The sequence below is a fragment of the Ursus arctos genome, chromosome X (genome assembly GCF_023065955.2).
Source record: "Ursus arctos isolate Adak ecotype North America chromosome X, UrsArc2.0, whole genome shotgun sequence".
In the NCBI taxonomy this organism is placed as follows: Eukaryota; Metazoa; Chordata; class Mammalia; order Carnivora; family Ursidae; genus Ursus; species Ursus arctos.
In genome coordinates this window covers 114,303,078-114,324,726 of record NC_079873.1, presented here as the reverse complement: position 1 = coordinate 114,324,726, position 21,649 = coordinate 114,303,078, and the positions used below count along the sequence as shown (strand labels likewise).

The 21,649-nt window shown below is 39.0% G+C and overlaps 1 protein-coding gene across 1 annotated transcript; it reads right to left on the bottom strand.

Moving 5' to 3' along the window:
* Window positions 1-9,949: 9,949 nt before the first annotated feature.
* Window positions 9,950-13,032, bottom strand: CXHXorf66 (chromosome X CXorf66 homolog). The gene is made up of 4 exons (XM_044392436.2): window positions 12,945-13,032; window positions 12,125-12,281; window positions 10,471-10,838; window positions 9,950-10,416 (listed from the first exon to the last, which is right to left on the bottom strand). Exons 1-4 carry the CDS (start codon window positions 13,030-13,032, stop codon window positions 9,950-9,952), a joined length of 1,080 nt encoding a protein of 359 aa, XP_044248371.2.
* Window positions 13,033-21,649: the final 8,617 nt, after the last annotated feature.

The window sequence follows — 21,649 nt, the reverse complement described above, 5'->3', positions numbered from 1 at the left end:
TGCTTCCTGGATGGTGTATTTGTAATATGTACAGAGTCCTGATATCAGCAATTTTGTATTTAATAGAGAGATGTGAGACTGTTTCACATTTTGGCAGTCTGTGACGTGCCATATTTGTCAACAGTGAGTCCCTTTTCTGCCTCCATGCCAACCGTGGTTCTTGAGTTCGACTAAGATAGAATTCAGAGCCAAACTCTCAAGTGAGCAAGAGTTTAATAGCAGTTAACAAGAAAGTACACTCTCAAGATGGGAGAGTGGGCAGGCACAGAGATGGCAAGTGCACTGGGGGTCAGGGTTGTCTTTTCTTTTTATGTTTGCATAGGTTATTGATCATAACTAGGGTGGTCTCTGACTGAAGTTGCTTCCAATCATCTAAGGGACTGCTCCTATCGGTCTGAAGGGCGAGTTTTGGCCCTATAAGGTCCTTGTCGTCCTTGTCGGGACTGTCATGGCAGGCATCCCCCTTGGTGGGGGGAGGAGGGAGGGTTAAAACTGCAGTGTAAATGTATTTTAACGAAGCTATAGGTTGCTGTAGGGCAGTGGTTATAGGGAACAATGCATGCATATTCCTCCCCCAGTCTTTAGCTGTGGTTTGGAACTTGGTTTCCTCCCTTTTATTCAGTTAGAAAGTATTTGTTCCCTGCTCATATCTAACTAAGTGCCCACTCTATCATATTAATATTAGTTGTTGTTATTAATAATTATTATTTAGTGGGAAAAATCAATATCTTCTTTGGTTTAAACCAAAGCTGTCTCAGGAATATATGGTAATTTCCCTAATCAGCTTTTGTTCTTGGCCCAAATCATAAACAATATTCATGATCTCAAATGTACAGAGAATTTATTTATAGCCTCGACATACTTTTCCATGAACTGTTTAAATATCAATATAGTCCAAACGAAACCTGCCAGGAAAATAAATGATTTATATTCATTTCTGTGGGTGACCTTCCATAGAAAGAAATTAAGGATTGCATAACTATAAAGAATAGATAGAAACAGGTAAACGTTCAACAAACTGCTGTGATTATAGGTGATGAAATTATATATATTTGGAGTTTTCTGTGTACCTTATATTTCCCTCAGGTAGCTACACAATGACCTTTAGCATATTTTGGAGGAAGACGTATGCTTATTTCAATTTCTTCCTCAATTGCAGGGATGGCAAATATATGGCACATATGTTGTCACTTCCCACTCCCAAGTTCATAGCAGACAATGCTAGTCAATCTTGGTACTCTTTGTCACTGAATTTGGAAGTAAACCCATGATCTTTTGCAATCCTGGCGTCTTACACAGCTATATGAATCGATCAGAGTGATCACCTGAGATGGAAGCCTTTTGTCATTCTTGTTCTAACCTTAAGAGTTCATGCCATGTCTTAGTCAAGGATCAGCGGTGACAAGGAGTACAAACTTACTCAAACCAGTTTTAAAAAGGGACATTTATTATAAGAACACAACAGACAATATTACAAATGTCTGGACTATAAAGAATAGCCAGGCCATAGAGTGATTGAAACTAGAATTGTCAAGCAAAAACAGCTTGCTTGCTCTTTCTCTCAGTGACCACATAGTATCTCTCTTCTATGCTCTGTCTCCTCTTTCTTTTAACTATCATCTACTTTCTCCCTAACATGCCTTCCCAGCCTTACTGTACATGTTATTTAATTCAAACATCCACATAGTTCTCTAGAGTCCCTGTGTCTCTTACTGAAAATCCTCAAGAAACTATGTCTGATGGCCAACTAAGTTATGGGCTTCTAGGAAGTATCCAGTTGTCTACTTTTGGTTCTTCAGGGTTGGGGGAGTGGAGGTTAGGGGAGTGGAATCACATTGTAGGAAGGGCTGTCCCTCTTAGAAGCTATAAGCTTCTGCAGGTTATACCTGAAGAAGTTGGCAGATTGACTATCTAATCTGCTTACGTATATTCTCCTATTTGTCCTCCCTGAGTAGAGTTGCCAGATAAAATACAGGATGCCCAATTAAATTTGAATTTCAGGTTAATTATGAATATTCTTTGACCTATGCATACCAAAAAATTATTCATTGTTTAGATGAAATTCACACTTAACTGGGCATCCTGTAGTTTTTAAAGATTTATTTATTTATTTATTTTAGAGAAAGAGAGCACAAGTGGGGAGAGGGGCAGAGGAAGAGGGAGAGAGAGAGAGAGAGAGAAGCAGACTCCCTGTTGAGCTCGGAGCCTGATTCGAGGCTTGATGTGGGGCTCCATGCAGGCCTCCATCTCACAACCCTGAGATCATGACCCAAGCTGAAATCAAGAGTTGACTGCTTAACTGACTGAGCCACCCAGGTGCCCTGGCATCCTGTGTTTTTATTTGTTGCATCTGTCAATCCTATCCCCGAGTCTTCGTCTGGACTCACTCCTTGAGCTGGTACAGTGACATTTTCCCAGTAAGTCATAGCTGTTACCTTAGAGTGTGGGTAAAAATCCTAAACTAAAATATCTCTGTTAGAGATTCAGTATGTCCACAGCAATAGTGCAAGTTTAGAATATTGTATGTTTTACTATTATTGGCTCTATATTAGAAGACTTGCTATTTTCTTTCAGGCTGATTTTAGTAGAGTTTTTCCGGGGGGAGGGGAATGGACTATCTCTTCCACAGAATAGAAGCTGGGGTGCTTGGGTGGCTCAGTCAGTTAAGTGTACGACTTTTGGTTTTGGCTCAGTCATAATCTCAGGGTTGGGGGAATCCAGCCTCTCCTTGGGCTGGGTGTGCTCTGTGCTCAGTGAGGAGTTTGCTTGAGATTCTCTCTCCCTTGGCTCCTCCCCCACCTCAAATAAATAAATAAGTAAATAAAATCAAGCTGTTTGGGGGCAGAGTCTAACTAATGTTATTTCTATGTACATCACTCAATAGTGTTTGGAGCATCATGAATACATAACAAATGTCACAATTTCAAAAAATAGCTTTCCTGGAAGAGTTTCTTAAAAGAAGTTAAAGTGGTGTTGACCAGGGCTTGTGGCTCTTGGGTAGGCTTTGTTTTAGGTTTTCAGGACTACTCATTCCTCTTCAGTAACCAAATCAAAAGCAATGTACTGATTACAGAGGACTGATTTATTCATTAGTGGCTGGCTAAGACCCAATAACCCACCACAACGTGCCATTATGAGGTTGATTGTAGATGCCACTTACACTTTCCACTTAGGAAGGGGGCCTCCATCTTTCCACTGGAATTGTAATCTTGGGGCCAACCTGTATATTCATGTATGGAGAGAGTGTCTAGCTTGCCCAACCAGCACAATGGATGAGGACCCCAGAGCTGTCTCACATACCCAGTCATAGGTTACGCAAAGAACATGGGAAACATGAATCACCCTTCAAGGCAGTGACCTTATCTGCTAGTGACGTGTGACCTAATGCATGCTAACCTCTGAACAATCAGATTAGTCGCTCCTTTTCCTAGGGGGAGGAGTCAGTGCAATTGATGAGTGTAAAGGACACATTCCTCCTTAGCACTCCCCTCATATTTTTCTGTTATTTGATTTTAACTATTTTTTTTTAGGCAATAGCAACCTTTTTTTAATCTTTGTAAAAATTTTATTCTTTATTGGGGGGGTGAGCACAAGCAGGGGGAAAGGCAGAGGGAGTGGGAGAAGAAGATTCCCCACTAAGCAGGGAGCCCTACATGGGGCTCAGTCCCAGGACCCTGAGATCCTGACCTGAGCCAAAGGCAGATGCTGAACTGACTGAGCCAGCCAGGCACCCCAGCAACCTTTTTTTTTAAAAGATTTTATTTATTTATTTGAGAGAGAAAGAAAGAGAGTGCATGAGTGGGGGTGGGGGAGGGGCAGAGGGAGAAGGAAAAGCAGACTGCTGCCTGAGTGGGGCTTGATCCCAGGACCCTGAGATCATGACCTGAGCCGAAGGCAGACACTTAACTGACTGAGCCACCCAGGCCCCCTAGGCAATAGCAATCTTCACCAAGTATATTAGTTTCTTAGGACTGCCATAGCAAAGTACCACAAACTGGGTGGCTGAAACAATAGAAATTTATTATCTCACAGTTCTAGAGGCTAGAAGTCTGAGATTAAGGTGTCAATAGGGTTGTGCCCCCCTCTGAAGTCACTTACAGAAGGATCTTTTCCAGGTCTCTCTCCCAGCTTCTGGTAGTTTGTTGGCTTATAGCAGCTTAACTTCAAACTTCACATGGCATTCTCCGTTTTCTTGTTTGGGTCCAGCTTTCCCCCTTTTATAATAGCACCAGTCATATGGGATTAGGGGCCCACTCTAGTATGTATGACCTCATCTTAACTAATTATACTTACAGCGACCTTATTTCCAAATAAAGCTACATTCTGAGATACTGGGGTTGGGACTTCAACATATGAATTTGGTGGAGAGGCATAATTCAGCCTATAAACCATGTATCTCTTGCAGCATCTCCTGGATTTCTTTCTGCTCTTATTCGAGTACTTCTTACAAAGTGTTTCAGTGTGGAGGTTTGTGTGGCAGACCTTCTGAGGCCTTATGCTTGAATAAAACTTGTATTACCTGTGGTACAACAGAGGTATATAACAAAATGTGAGCTTTAGAAAAAGAAACTAACAAAATCTGGCATATATACAGGACCCATGGGATGTCATAGTCACACAAAAATATTTTTTCCATCCTGTCCAGCATCGAGTACCTACTTAATGAATAGGAGAGGCATTCTTTGGGAGACTGGCCACAACATAAAAGTGGTTTAAAACTCTAGAGCACCATAAATCTCTATTTTAGATGTGTATTGTTTGGTGCGTGGTAACAGTAAATGAAACAAGAAAAGTGGCTTGAATTAAAGTATAGTAGTTCAGACTGGTTTACTGACAGTCTGCTAGTCTAGCAATTGTCATATGGATCCTGAAATAGCTTACCCCCATCACTTCAATTTTTTAAGTCGATATATAATATGCTCTTATTATTTTTTTTTCAAGATTTTAAAAATTTATTTGAGAGAGAGAGAACAGGAGCAGGGAAAGGGGCAGAGGGAGAGAGAGGGAGAAGCAGTCTCCCCGCTGAGCAGGGAGCCTAACATGGGGCTAAATCCCAGGACCCCGGGATCATGACCTGAGCCGAAGGCTGACACTCAACCAACTGAGCCACCCAGGCACCCCTACTCTTATTATTTCTTATAGTAACCTCAAGAAATCAGCATAGAAAGCTTTGTTTTCAGCAATTCCACTCTTTGTCATTGCTGTTCTTTCAACAAAACTACTATCACTTACCAACAACTATCACTTTCAGAAGTTGGCTGCCTGGGGCGCCTGGGTGGCACAGCGGTTAAGCGTCTGCCTTCAGCTCAGGGCGTGATCCTGGCGTTATGGGATCGAGCCCCACATCAGGCTCCTCCGCTATGAGCCTGCTTCTTCCTCTCCCACTCCCCCTGCTTGTGTTCCCTCTCTCGCTGGCTGTCTCTATCTCTGTCGAATAAGTAAATAAAATCTTAAAAAAAATTTTAATAAAAAAAAAGAAGTTGGCTGCCTTTATTGTTAATAATCTGTAGTATCTGCCATTAGTTCTGTAGTACATTAGAATTTTATTTAACTTTGCTGTGAATGCCTTTATATTTATTTAGATGATTATGTGGAAATTAAAGGTAAGAAGCTCAGTCACATTCTTGTATTCCAGTTTGTAGCCAAGCAATTTAACATTGATTTTCTTTATTTATTTTTATTTTTATTTATTTATTTATTTAATTTATTTATTTTTAATTTTTATTTTTTAAAAGACTTTTTTCGTTTTATCTCCACACCCAATGTGGGGCTTGAACTCATAGCCCTGAGATCAAGAGTAGCATACTCTACTGACTGAGCCAACCAGGCACCTCTTGATTTTCTTATTTTGCAAAATGGCAGAGAGATACAGTCCACTATTAATATTTCCAGGACTAATTATTCCAGCCATTCATCATCATAGGCCTTTGTTTCTTCTTTTAACTCTTTGTGATTACCTGTCTTTGGTCATTTCAATAAGTTACTAAAAACTAGTGCATTTGCCTAGGAAAATAGGTGACTAAGGGAAGAGGTTGATGATAGAGGATATATATGAATTTTTTTATCAGTAAATTTCTACTCTTCAGAGAAAATGGCTATATTGTTTCTATATTTAATTTTTAATTTTTAAAAAAGATTTTTATTTATTTGAGAGAGAGTGAGAGAGAGAGAGCACAAGCAGGGTGAAGGGCAGAGGGAGATGCAGGGTGTCCAACGGAGGACTCGATCCCAGAAACCTGGGATCTGACCTGAGCTGAAGGCAGCTGCCCAACCAACTGAGTCACCCAGGTGCCCTATATTTTATTTTCAATTTTTAATTTTTTAATGTTTAATTTTTTAAAAAGATTTTATTTATTTATTTGACAGAGAGAGACAGCCAGTGAGAGAGGGAACACAAGCAGGGGGAGTGGGAGAGGAAGAAGCAGGCTCCCACCAGAGGAGCCTGATGCGGGGCTCAGTCCCAGAACGCTGGGATCACGCCCTGCTTCGAAGGCAGACGCTAATGACTGCACCACCCAGGCGCCCCCTTAATGTTTAATTTTTAAAATTTTCATTTTATTTTTTAAAGTATGACATTTATCGCAATTTATTTTTTCTCCTTCCTCAGCCTTTTCAATGTGTTATTTTGATTCAGGCACATAAGAGGATAATTCTAAACAAGTAGAGCTATCTGAAAGTTCTTAGATGTAAGCTATAATTAGCCCTTGCTTGTTTCAAAAATGGTCCTTTCCGTGCATTATATAAATAATTGCAAAACCAATTAATCATGCTTAACCCTTGTTTTCTAAGGTCACAGCAGCACAGGAATAATTGAGGGTTGTATATTGAGTTACAATTAAGGAGATACTTGGCTGAAGATCCAACGGAGCTTTTTTCTGACTTCTCTTTTCCTTCCTATGCTACTTTTAATTTTTAGGGATTGCATGCAGTGTGGCAGGGACTGTAGGATTTGGGGAATTGATAAAGCTGAAGACTTTTACTGACTCACTACTTGATACTACCATAAACATCCCACTTGCGATGTATCACTTCTTTCTGGCCACTTAAAGATCTGTGATCCCTGGCACCATGCAATGCTCATCTGGCCTCCCCACCCCTGGTAAAAAGTGGTCTTCTTGCTGAATGAATATTCCTTCAGCTCTTCAAGCAGGAGGATAGAAGAGAGGATCTCAAAGCATCGTTTCAGCTCCATGATCATATAGTTTCATGTAGAAAATATATGTGAGAAATGTTTGAAATCTAATCTTTTAGCACCTTTTTTTAAAGTGATGTTTAAAAGTTTTTAGAAAAAGCTGTACTAAATAAAAGGAGCAAAATACAATTCCATTTCAGTCCCATAGCCAGGAGCAAGGTATGAGTTGTGGAGATGAGTGTTAAGGAAGGTGGATTCAACAGGAAGAGAGTGGGGATGGTCTGAGAGGGAAGTGCCATGTTTGAAACTGGTGTCACAGTGCCTTCTGGAGGGAGAATGGAAATATAAGGAAGCCATGGGCCCACCAAGCATATGATCCTGACTTGCTGAACAGCAGAAAAGAAAACAGAGCGAGAGAGAAGGAAGGAGTAAAGTACCGTGAGAGATGAGACAATGCCACAAGAAAGCCAGGAAATAGAAGTTTAGGACTCTTTTACTTAAATCAGGACATTTCCAAGAAGTACTAAGACTATCTGTTAAAGTGATAGGACTTAGTTACTTAGGTTGGGCAAGTTTCTACTGGTAAACTTTTTTTTCCTTTTTTTTTGCTAAAGTTCTTCTCTGACTCATGGTACATATTTTTATTACTTATTCTATACTGGCTTTATGTGTGAAGCCCCCATTAATGTATTAGAATTTTGCATATTGAATGAGCTTCAAATATTCTGTGGACTCCTGCTCTATAATTAAATGTGGTTTAGAAAGGAACATAGATACTCATGCAGATAACTTGTTCTTACGATGTCATTATCATTGGTTGTCACTGGCAGTTAGTCATTTTAATTAGATATTAATATTCACAGATTTTAAAGTATTACAAATCTCTAGGCTTCAAAGTGAGAAAGAGAATAGAGCTTAGATTATTTGGTTTTGCCTACTAAGGCGTTGGTTGAATTTAAACTGAAAACCATACAATTTCAACTTTTACAATTTTTCAGGCTACTAACAACTCAGATTAACTCCAAAATCATTGCACAATATGAAGCTAGATTAGCCAGTGAAATTGTAATTTTGAAAACAGGCTTAGATGCTGTCAAATCCTGATCAGATCATTTGAACAGAGCAGCCATTAAAAAAAAATTAGGAGATGGATGGGGAAATTTGAATACTGACTAGATAATTATTATTAAGGAATTATTGTTAATTTTTGGGTGAGATAATGGTAGTGTGTGAATGTACTTTTTAAAAAGTAATCTCTATACCCAACATGGAGCTCAAGCTCACAACCCCAAGATCAAGCATCACATGCTCCACCAACAGAGCCAGCCAGGTGCCCCTGTGTGTATGTATTTTTAAAAGTCATCATCATTAAAGATATAAATGGGAAGGGGAATGGATAAGAGTATAAATGAAATAAGATTGGCCACATAATGATAACTATTCAATCTGAGCAATGCTTATGTGGGCGTTCATTATATACTTGCTCTAGCTACTTTTGTGTATGTTTGAACTTTTTAAAATAGTGAACAGTTTAAAATTTTAATCAGAATTTTCACTTGTTGGGGCGCCTGGGTGGCTCAGTCATTAAGCGTCCGCCTTCGGCTTGGGGTGTGATCCCGGAGTCCTGGGATCGAGCCCCGCATCAGGCTTCTCCGCCGAGAGCCTGCTTCTTCCTCTTCCACTCCCCCTGCTTGTGTTCCCTCTCTCACTAGCTGTCTCTCTCTCTGTCAAGTGGATAGTAAAATCTTAAAAAAAAAAAGGAATTTTCACTTGTATTTGTGAATTTTTAAAAGACCAGGCTTTTCTAACCCAGAAAAATTCTTTCTTTTTTTTTTTTTTTAAAGATTTTATTTATTTATTCGACAGGATAGAGACAGCCAGCAAGAGAGGGAACACAAGCAGGGGAAGTGGGAGAGGAAGAAGCAGGCTCATAGCAGAGGAGCCCGATGTGGGGCTCGATCCCATAATGCCAAGATCACGCCCTGAGCTGAAGGCAGACGCTTAACCGCTGTGCCACCCAGGCGCCCCTAACCCAGAAAAATTCTAATCCTTTATAGTTTGTCTTTTAAAAAAGGGCAATATCAGTAGGAAATCAAATCCATAGCGCCACAATGCTTTTTATTTATTTTATTCTTGTTAACATGACCTGATTAATTTTGTTGAATCCAGTATTTCTTTTTTTAATTGAAGAATAATTAACATACAATATTGTATTAGTTTCAGGCATACAACATAGTGATTCCATATTTGCATACCTTATTAAATGGTTACCACGATAAGTAGCAGTCAAGGGGACAGTGATGTTAGAAATGGCTATCAGGTGTTTCCCTAACTCCACCAGAACTAAGCACACAGAGCCATTTCTGCCAAGCACTGGGCGCTATAGGAAGATAGTCTTAAACTGCGAGGACTGTGTGTAAACATTAAAAAATCAACTTGAAAAAAAACTTAATTGGGTTGAGATTTCATGTGAAGGCTAATCCAAGGGAAATAGGAGTCTAGGGTACCCATTTTGCAATTCCTTTTTAGATTTGTGTATGTGCATATGCTCATGGTTCCCATCTAAGTGACCAGATCTAAGTAAGATACATCAAAAGAATCTTTTGCCTCTAAAATGCAATAATAATTACAGTAAAACCATTTATGTCATGCATTTAATTACTATTTTTTAAATAAATTGCTTCCAAGATGAATAGGACTAATGTCAACAATGATTGCAGATAGATTTCCTACTATCAGTGTTTTAAAGGATGGTGAGCATAAAATAGTTAGCATAAGTTTGCTTTTTCACATGTGGTTTTTATTTTTATTGAGTCCTTAATTCTCTTGGGTGCCTTTAAGGATGGCTTCATTGCATTTTATGTTGCAAATAATGGTTATCTCCCTTTCACTGTCATCACTGTCATATGTCATGATATCACTGCTACTCACATTGCCACAGAATACATTGTTTCTGTAATCTCCCTCATGAAGGGACTTGGAAAAAGACTTTGCTTCACTTGGAGAAGGTGAATTTTGAGCATTTCTACCTTTTGCCTCAGAAATATTATTGACCCAAGGCTCAGAAGAATTTCTGCAAACAAGGCATTTTTCCTTATAGCATCGACAAGACCTGATTAACCGAGGCCTAGATAACATGCCTGCCTTACCTGTACTAACTGACCTTTTTAGATTACGATATCTAGGGGATTTGGTTAGTTTCTGTAAACTGGATCGCTTGGGTGGCAAGATTTGCTTTTGTGGACGGGGTGGCTTGGTTGGCCTGACTGGATATTGTAGACTAGCTGCCCAAGGTGGCTTCACTGTCTTATTTGGATAGGATGAACAGGCCTGACGACCTAGCTTACGGGCATGAGCTAGCTTATGTGGCTTTTCTAGATTACGTGTTCTATATGACTTTCCTGGGTGGGATGACCTGAGTATTTTTTGTGTTTTTGATGGCTTATATGACTTTTCTTGACTTGGTAGCCTGTTTAACTTTTCTGTACTAGATGATATACATTGCTTTCCTGGACTCAAGGGCCTGATAAACTTTTCTGCGCTGGATGGTATGGATAACTTTTCTGGACTTGAGGGCCCAGAAAACTTTTCTATACTGGATAGCATAGATTGTTTTTCTAGACTGCATGGACTGGCTATCTTGGATTCACTAAGTGATATTTTGGATGATCTGGATGACTTGGCTGTCATATCTTCTTTCTTGACCCTGAAAATATAGAAAATTTGGAATGTGACATCTTTAAACAAAAGAGTACTGTTGCTGTCACTAGAAAACACAGGCTACTCTGTCAGTTTAGACTTCTTGGTCTTTTTTTGGCTCTAGTAGAAAAATTGAACACAGTAAGAATTGAAGTGTAGTAAAAACCATGACTTGGGTATGACATAGATATGAACTCATGCTGAATACTTTTTATTTTTCTTGAGAGTATTTTTACTATTTCAGATGCATTAGATAACCATATAGCCTACATATGGAATGACACAAAGTTGTTTCTGGTCTATTGTTGAGAAGGAGAGAGAGAGCTTCACTTGTTCTAGAAATTAAACTTTAAAAAAAAAGTCACAGGTTGGGGGTGCCTGGGTGGCTCAGTCAGTTAAGCATCTGACTTTGGCTCAGGTCATGATCCCAGGGTCCTGGGATGGAGCCCTTCATCAGGCTCCCTGCTCAGCGGAGTAGTCTGCTTCTCCCTCTCCTGCCCGCCCTTGTGCTCTCTCTTTCTCTCAAATAAATGAAATCTTTTTTTTAAAAAAGTCACAGGTTGATATGTAACTCATACACAACTGTCACAACTTGTCATAAGGACAGAATAAACTCTTTAGACCAGATTCACTGTTTCCTCTCATATTTACACCATCAAGTTATCTATCCATGCATATTTATATTCACAATTTTCCTCTAAAACTAAAGGAATAGAGCACTGGTATATTTTAGTCATTGGTCCTTATATTGGGAAATTTTATCAGGGCCAGCCTAATCCTCCTATATGAAAGGCAGGGAGTGAGACAATGAGAAAAAAGACAGTGAATAATTTTTGCTATTATGTCTTAAAATGGTGGATTATCCAAAATATTTTATTGTTTTTGAAATGCACAGACCCAACTCTCTCTCTCCTTCTTTTTTTTTTCTTTTCAAATTATTTATTTACATTCTAGTTAGATAACATACAGTGCAATACTGGTTTCAGTCTCTCCCCTTCTTTATTCTCCCTGTCTTATTCGGAAAGTCAAGCCCTCTTTTCCTAGACTCAATTTATAATGAAATTAATAGCCTGGGGCTCAGCTGAACCCTCAGTAGGAGATAGTTTTAGAATACGCTAAAATTGATAACGTACTTGAGAATATTTAAGAGCTGATATTGAAGTGAGGGTATCCACCCATAAGATGAGCTCTTTAGAAGTCTAGGGTTAACATTAAGTAACCATAACAACAGTGAAATCTCTACCATATGTATACCCACACCTTGCATTCTTAATTTAAGGGTGTAAAACTTACGTTCCTGCTTTGGGTGCATCGTCGCTCATACAATTGTAATGGAGAAAACAAAAGCAGGTAAAGACAAAAGCAATGATCATAATACCAATTATGATAACGAGTAGACGTCTCCTAAAATTGTCCATTTTAGTCTCCATTGATTCAACGTGCTTAGGTCCTGTCAAAGAGACTGTTTCACCAGAAAAATGTGTTAGGTAATCCAGTTTTCTTCCATTTGATAGTGGTTTGCCACTAAAGGTCAAAATCAAATCTTTTCATCACTGATTTTTTAAAGCATGATAAGTGTTCCACTGTCATTTTCCTCCCTCTATCACATCCCCAGCCATAGTCTAGATGCCAAATATGAGAGGCATCGCTGGCTAATCAGTACAGTTACCTTGGTTACCCCTGCATCATGGCTTGCTCACCCCATTACCTGATTTTGAATGTATGTATGTCTTGCACATGTGAATGCACTTGAGTGTTAATGTTTGTGTGTGAATGTGTATGGTGGAAAAGGAGATAGGACAAGAAAAAACTCTTGTTGAAGCCTACTATATGTTAGGTACCATGCCAGATTAGTTGAGGACAGGGGTTGGTGGATTTGGGTGGGGAAGGGGAGTGAAGGGGGACAATATGTCTATACCCTATGCTTCTATGTTGCTTGGATTTTTCACACATAAGTAAAATTCTCAGGTGTTTTCCTAGAAATTCTTAAAGACCTACTAATGGTAACATACAAGAAACAGCAGATTTCTTAAACACAGCTAGCTGTCTAATTAAGGCTCAAGTGCGTAATATAATAGATCCTCATTTCTAAGTTTTAAGGTTAGGCACATACCTGTAGTAGAAGATCCATCACTTTGGTTTGTATTTAAACAACTGTTTGTCCAAATGGACAAAAGTAGGACATAAATAAAAAGATTCATGTCCAGGGATTTGTTCAAATGTTTCTTCTACCAAGGAAACTACTGTATTTGATATGGTTCAGCCTGCTCTAGGGGTTTATGACATCATTAGCATTTTGTGTCATATTCTGACAACATAATCTCACCATGGAGAAGCCTGAGCTTCTGTGTATAAATACTGTCAAATGTTTTTTAACAGTTTATTTCTCCACATCAAATATTCTATCAAAATCAAATCAAGAAGATTGGGGCATTATTAAAAGCACAGAGGGAGATATTTAGAGAAGATAGGTAAAATGGGATTGCTTTAGATATTGAAGAACTATTTCTCCTTATTAAATGGTAAGGAGGCACTTTGCAGCCTGTAGTAATTCTTAAGTGTTGTAGGGGTTAAATCATCCTAGGGTATAAGTCTATAGGATTTTTTTTTTAAGATTTTATTTATTTATTTATGTGACAGAGAGACAGCCAGCGAGAGAGGGAACACAGCAGGGGGAGTGGGAGAGGAAGAAGCAGGCTCACAGCGGAGGAGCCCGATGTGGGACTTGATCCCGGTACGCCGGGATCACGCCTTGAGCCGAAGGCAGACGCTTTAACGACTGCGCTACCCAGGCGCCCGGATTTTTTTTTTTCTTAACAAAATTAAGATATTACAAAGCAGTAATAATTAAAACAGTATGGTACTGGCATAAAGATGGACACATAGATTCAATGGAATATAACAGCCCAAAAATAAACCCACAATCATGTGGTCAATTAATCTTTGACAAAGGAGGAGTGAATATACAGTGGAAAAGCTGGGCAGCCACATGCAAAAGAATGAAAGTGGACCACTTTCTTTCACCATACACAAAAATAAACTCAAAATGGATTAAAGACCTAAATGTGAGACCTGAAACCATAAAAATCCTTGAGTAAAGCATAGGCAATAATCTCTCTGACATTGGCCATAATAACACTTTTCTAGATATGTCTCCTGAGGCAAAGGAAATAAGAGCAAAAATAAACTATTGGGACTACATAAAAATAAAAACTTCTGCACAGTGAAGGAAACAATTAAAAAACCCTAAAAAGTCAACCTACTGAATGGGAGAAGATATTTGCAAATAGTTTATTCAATAAAGCATTAGTATCCAAAATATATAAAGAACTTAGACAACTCAATACACAAAAAACAAGTAATCCAATTAAAATATGGTCAGAAGACATGAACAGAGTTTTCTTCAAAGAAGACATCCAGATGGCCAACAGGCACATGAAAAGATGCTCAACATCACTCATCATAGGGAAGTGTAAATCAAAACCACGATGAGATATCACCTCACACCTGTCAGAATGGCTAAAATGAAAAACACAAGAAACAAGTATCGGCAAGGTTGTAGAGAAAAAGGAACCCTTTTGCACTGTTGGTGGGAATGCAAACTGCTGCAGCCACTGTGGAAAACAGTGTGGAGGGTCCTCAAAAATTAGAAATAGAATTACCCTACAATCCAATCATTGCATAATTGGGTATTTTCCCCTCAAAATACAAATACACTAATTTGAAGGGATACAAGCACCCCTATGTTTATTGCTGCATTACTTACAATAGCCAAACTATGGAAGCAGCCCAAGTGTCCACTGATAGATGAATGGATAAAGAAGATGTGGTATATATACACAATGGAATATTATTGAGCCATAAAAAAGAATGAAATCTTGCCATTTGCAATGACATGGATGGAGCTAGAGAGTATGATGCTAAGTGAAATAAGTCAGTCAGAGGAAGACAAATACCACATGATTTCACTCATATGTGGAACTTAAGAAACAAAACAAATGAGCAAAGAAAAATAAGGCAAACCAAGAAACGAACTCTTAACTATAGAGAACAAACTGATGGTTACCAGAGGGGAGTTAGGTGGGGGAATGGATGAAATAGGGGTTGGGAATTAAAGAGTACACTTATCATGATGGAAAAAATAATAAAATGATTTAAAAAGGGGTAAAAAGAAATTAATAATTACAATTCATATCAAGGTTTGGTATGATACAGAGAATCTCATCTTTTCCTCAAGATCTCCTCATCTTTTCCTTGTGAACTAAGTTTCAGAGTGCCCCAAACTATTCTTTTATAATACAGTAACTGTTTTTTTACTTAAAAATGAATTGTAATGGGGGAGCCTGGGTGGCTCAGTCAGTTAAACATCTGACTCTTGATTTTGGCTCAGGTAATGATCTCAGGGTCCAGCCCCAAATGGGGCTCTGCACTGGGTATGGAGCCTGCTTAAGATTCTCTTTCTCCTTCCCCCTCTGACCTCCCACTCCCAAATTGTAATGATTAGTGAATGCTGGTGAAAATAATGATGTCTGTAGTTAATATAAGGCAGTAAAGATTAGAAATCAGTGTTCTCTTTTTAAAAAAAAAGATTTTAAGTAATCTCTACACCCAACGTGGGGTTCAAACTCACAACCTCAAGATCAAGAGTTGCACTCTCTATTGACTAAGCCAGCAAGGTGCCCCTAGACATTGGTGTTCTTAATGCTTTGAAATTAATGTTGAAAAGCTGAAGTTCATTCTTTGGATTAACTTGACTGCCACACTGAGCATATCTGTATTGCTCCCTTAAAATGTTCAATTTTTGGATGCTGATTAGAAGCTGTCTGTGTTCAACTCCTCTATTGTTAATTCTGAAGTGTTATTTACACATTGTTCTGGTGCACCTTACCTTAGTTCCTTTCTCTGTTTATTAAATCTACCAATTGACAGAGTAAACACCAGGTAAAGCAAAGAGGTGCCTTTGTTCTGTGTGATTATTGTGCAAAGCAACTAAAGCTGCTGCCACAAGCTCCAGAATAAAACCTGACTCTGCGCAAGTATAAAACTCTAGGGGCAGGCATAAATGTTTTGACAAAAAAATGAATATTACTGAGGGAATGGGTCTTGTCAATTTTCCTAAGCCACACTACCCACTCACAAAATTTAATTTAATTTTAATTTAAATTTGCTTTTTTTTTTTAAGATTTTATTGATTTATTTGAGAGAGAGTGAATGCAAGTGTGAGAGAGTGAGCGAGAGCACAAGCAGGGGAAAGGTGTAGAGGGAGAGGGAGAAGCAGACTCTCCACTGAGCAGGGAACCCGATGAGGGGCTCGATTCCAGGACCCCAAGATCATGACCTGAGCCAAAGGCAGATGCTTAACCAGGTGCCCCAAAATTTAAGTTTTCAAATAAAGTAATTAAAATTAACTTTCCCCACCTCTTATACTTCAGTAACCTTATTTATCTGTCAGAAAAAAATATTAAGGTTTGAATAATCCTTTAACCTTTTTATTGAGCTGCTGCTAACCATCAGGCTGAAGCTCAGTCCAATCATTCATTTACTCAACAAACACGGAGTGCTCCTATAATGCGAGATACCATGCTTAATGCTGCACATCCCCAAATAGGCAAGATAAAAATTCTTGTACCCCTGGAACTTATATTCAAGTAGAGAATACAAGTAATTACAAGATAGTGTGAAGTGGGCTATATTAAGACAAAGCACAGTCCTTGGGGAGTGAAAGATCATTCTAACAGTTATTGGAAAGTATGGATTAAAAGGGAACTCAGTCTGTTGGGGAGACCACTAGGAAGAAGAGAGAAGATGGTTCCCAAAATTGAGGTACTGAGGATAGAGATAAATGGATGAATTTTTAGAAATATTAAAGAAATTGAATTGACATGATTTGGTTCATGATTGTTCAAAGGAAGGAAAGGGAAGAGTTGAGGATAGCTCAGAGTTCTGGCTCAAATAACTGAGTGACTATTGGTCCTATTCATTGAGACAGAGGACACAGGCGAAGTTGGACTTTGAGGAGAATGGGGGTAGTAGAAGTTGATGAGCTCAGTCTGGGTTATATTGAGCTTAAGGCTTTTATGAGATATCCAAGTACACATGTCCAAAAGCCAGTTAAATATATGGACTGGAAGTTCAGAAGATGGATTCAGGGTGGGAGTCATCAGCATCTAGAACAGGCTTCTTTTTTTAAAATATTTTTTTATTATGTTAGTCACCATACAGTACATCCCTGGTTTTTGATGTAAAGTTCAATGATTCATTAGTTGCGTATAACACCCAGTGCACCATGCAATATGTGCCCTCCTTACTACCCATCACCAGTCTATCCCATTCCCCCACCCCCCACCCCTCTGAAGCCCTCAGTTTATAGAACAGGCTTCTTAACACTTTTTGTGCCTTTGGCAATCTGGGGAAGCCTGTGAACCCCGTCTCAGAATAATGTTTTTAAATGTACAAAATGAAATGCATAGGATTATAAACGAAGTGAATTATACTGAAATAGTTATCAAATACAAAAATTGTGATGCAATAATACATGTAATTATTGGTTCATTAAATAAAGAGATCTAGTGGTGGATCTAGTAACTGCTATGAACTGAAATAATTATAAGCATAAAAATATTTTGAGATATTTGTAACAAATATATATTAAACTATACATGATTTCTAATAATGGCAAAGTCACTGACACTGGTTATACTACCGTGGTTTGTTGCCTACATTCGTTATTAGGAGAAATACTAAATTTTCATTAGAGATTGGTGAAAATAAAAAATCTGTTTTTACCTGTTCAAGTTTACAAATTGTCTGAATTTGATTCATGTACCCAAGTCAGAAACCCAATCTAGAAGCTAACTGAAGCCCATTGGAATGGATATGATCAACCCAAGGAAAGAAGGTAGAGAGGGAAAAGTGCCTAGGACCAAACCCCGAGGAACCTCAACATTTAGAAATTGAGTAAAGGAGGCTGATCTAGCAAAGAAAATCAAGAAATTCCATATGAGTTCACTCATATGTGAAATTTAAGAAACAAAATAAAGGAGCACAGGGGGAAAAAAAGGAGAGAGGCAAACTAAAGAAACAGACTCTGAAGGATAGAGAGCAAACGGATGGTTACCAAAGGGTGGGGGATGGAAGGATGGGTGAAATAGGTAATGGGGATGAAGGCGTGCGCTTGTGATGAGCACCTGGTGATGTATGGAATTGTTGAATCACTTTATTGTACTACTGAAACTCATATAACACTGTATGTGACCTAACTGGAATTTAAATAAAAACTTAAAAAAAAAAAAAAGGAAGTGGCAGAGAGGTAGGGAGGAAAACAAAGTATAAGGTCCTAGAAACCATGAGAAGAGAGTTGTTTAAGGTATGAGGAGTAGCCAACAATGAAAAGTACTACTAAATGTCTGACAAGGAGTTAAAATGGATTGAATAAAGAAAAGGTCACTAGTGATCTAGGCAAGAGTACTCTTTCAGTGGAAAGGTAGAGCCAGAGGCCAGATTTCAGTGGGTTGAAGAGTAATTGAGAGCTAAGTGAAGTTCGTTGGTGTAGACAATTCTTTCAAGTTTGACTGCAAAGGGGGGATATAGGGTGGTTGCTGGAGGGATATGGTAGCCCTAGGGAGGACATTTTGTAAAATGGAGAAGCCCAGCTCAATTAAAAGCTGATGAGAAAGAGCTAGTTATGGGGGAAGGTGTGGAAGCCACCAAACAGAGAGGAGATAGAGGCAGGCTTCTTAGGGGGGCAGTATAGAATGTGATAGAACTTCACTGCTCCCAGTGAACAGAATTGCAGATGGAAAAGCTGTAATCTGATACAGAGCCATTGAAGATGGGAGTAGGGATGGGAATAAGGGGAATAAGGGGCTGGGGGAGGAATTTGAAGAATCTGATGGCTTCTGTTTTCCTAGTGAATGACAAGGGAACTCATCCTTTGCAAGGAGAAGGGGCAGAGGTTTGAGGACTGGAGAGAGTTTTGAATAGATGCTGTGGAGAACAGAAAGACTGAAGAAACTATCTGATGAGATATGGTTGGGAATTTTGCCCTTTCTCTGGCTTAATGAGAAAAATATGTTTCCCTTTAATGATAAATTATTTCTATAGTAGTTGACGTGTTTATTAAGCTAAAAAATTAATCAGCATAATGAATACTACTTGGGAAATAACTAAGGGCTGCTGCATAATGTAGCATTTAACTTTCTGAAAAGTTTTCCCTGACACCCGTTTTCTGTGGATATATAACTAATGAACCAGTGCATACTGTTCAAGGAGCTTACTCATCTTGGAACTCTGAAGTCTAGGCCCTTAAAGCAGGGTAACCACAACACCTTTGCTTGGTAGATGCTCTGGTCTCCCTTTGTTCAGCCTGTCCTCTGCCTGCCCTAATTTCAGCTTCACATATGAACAAGAACAGTCTATTTGTAGGAAATTTTCCCTGAGAGGTGTGTGTGGTTGGATGATCCTGTGGCGACGGTGAAAGCGTTTTCCCAAATGGACTGGCTCTTTCAGTTTTGTGTTGCATAACAATAAGTCATTTTCAAACATTTATTGAGGGTTTCTTATGAGCCTTTGGAGTTTCAGTGGTAGAGACAATTGAGGGGAGTGGGAAACGGACATTAAACAAAAACAAGCAGTGATAGATACTATAAAGGTTCTGGGAAAGTCAATAGCAAGTTTGATTTCATCAAGAGGGTCAGGGGAAGCTTTCGTAAGGAAGCAACACTGGGGCAGTGTTCTGAAATATGAGTGGGAGTGAATCAAGAAAAGAAGAGAGAGAATGTCCTAAGTGGAGGAGACACAAAGGCAAAGGGCCTGTGGTGGGAGGGAGAGCAGAAAGTTGGAGACCCCAAAGGAAGGTAAGAGAGTGGAGACGAGAGGTTTGGGCCTTGTAGGTCAGCTTAAGTGCATTGAACTAATCTAAGGACAGTGGGATTTCATTGAAGAGTTTCTGGCTTAGAGACTGACATAATAAAATCTGCATTTTAGAAAAATCACAATGGCTGTTGTATGGGAAATAGATTGGAGGGGCACAAGTAGGAGAAAATAGTAAGATAATTAGGAGGCTGTTACAGTGGTGATAGAAGATGGTGGCTTGAAGCATAGTAGTGGTGGTGAAGATGGAGAAAAATTGATGAATTTGAGAAATATTTTGATGGTGGGTAGGACTTGATGGGTTTGCTTTGGGGCATGAGGTGGAGGGAGGTATCAAGGTTGATTACTCATTCAACAAAAGACTTGTCTATTATGTGACAGGAAGCTTTGTGTTAGGCAGGGAGCATTCAAAAAGACATAGTCCCTACCTTCAAGGAGTTTGGAATCTAATGGGAGAGACAGTGAAATAACCAATCACTAGGCAGCATAGGTGTGTAATGTCATGCAGGTATGATGTCACAGGAACACACAAAAAGAGTATCTATTCAGAGTGGGGACCCCTGGAGAAGGTGACCCTTGAGGTGAGATGCGTGTGTGTGTGTGTGTGTGTGTGTGTGTGTTTTAAGATTTTATTTATTTGAGAGAGAGAAAGAGAGAGAGCGTGTGAGAGCACACATGAGCTGGGGGAGGGGGGCAAAGGGAGAAGGAGAGAAAGAAGCAGGCTCCATGCCACCCTGGGCTCAATTCCAGGACCCTGAGATCATGACCTGAACCAAAGGCAGACACTTAAACAACTGAGCCACCCATGCTTCCCATGAGACGTGGTTTTTAATTCATTTGTTTTTTAATATGGGTAGGAATTCCTTGAACCCAAAAGGGAGGAAAAGAATGTTGTATTGCAGACAGATAAATCAACATGTGCAAAGCATGGTTGAGGGAATTTCTTTTCCATGTGGCCAAAATGAAGAATGTGGGGAGAGATAGCAGGAAATGAAGCTGGAGTGGGTGGGCAGTGTAACCCTTACAAAAGGCCTTTCTTTAAGTCTTTTTCCTCATCTCTAAAATGAATAGGAAAGTGATGAAAGGACATGGTTTACAAGGGTAGCAGTCTTTGAAATCATACTTTTGGGATCATTGGAATAGAACAAAATTAAATATTCTTTGAAAAATACAACTCACTTTTACCCTTAAGCTCTAAATAACTGCTCAAATACCTTTTAACAGTATAAAGATCAGAAAATGTTATTTTTATATAATGCTACATATCAATTATATCTCCATAAAACTAGAAAGAAAACTAAAAAAGGAAAATTTTATTTTATTGCTTTTTAAATAAGATGATCTTAATTTAATGCTTATAAAGTGAAAGAATATATTTGTCAACTCTTTAAGTCAGTTCTTTTTCTAATGATGGGTAGTTGGTAGACAATATCTTTTTTTTTTTTTTAAAGATTTTATTTATTTATTTGACAGAGATAGAGACAGCCAGCGAGAGAGGGAACACAAGCAGGGGGAGTGGGAGAGGAAGAAGCAGGCTCATAGCGGAGGAGCCTGATGTGGGGCTCGATCCCATAACGCCGGGATCACGCCCTGAGCCGAAGGCAGACGCTTAACCGCTGTGCCACCCAGGCGCCCCGACAATATCTTTTTTTAAACAATATTATTGACTATATTCCCTATGGTGTACTTTTCATCTCCATGACTTATTTATTTGACAGCCGGAAGTTTGTATTTCTTAATCCCCTTCACCTATTTTGCCTATCCCCTAACCCTTCATTTAGCGTAATACCCCCCCCCCCCCCACATCTATCCATATTGTCACAAATGGGAAGATTTCATTCTTTTTTATGGTTGGGTAGTATTTCATTGTGTGTATGTATATATACCATGTCTTTTCTATCCATTCATCTATTGATGGACACTTAGGTGGCTTCCATGTCTTGGCTG

Coding starts and splice junctions, on each gene's coding strand:
- CXHXorf66 (XM_044392436.2), bottom strand. CDS start 13,032: ATGAATCTTTTTATTTATGTCCTACTTTTGTCCATTTGGACAAACAGT. Junction 10,839..12,124: donor GATGCACCCAAAGCAGGAAC/GTAAGTTTTACA, acceptor CTATATTTTCAG/GGTCAAGAAAGAAGATATGA. Junction 10,417..10,470: donor AGCTCATGCCCGTAAGCTAG/GTCGTCAGGCCT, acceptor CACCTTGGGCAG/CTAGTCTACAATATCCAGTC.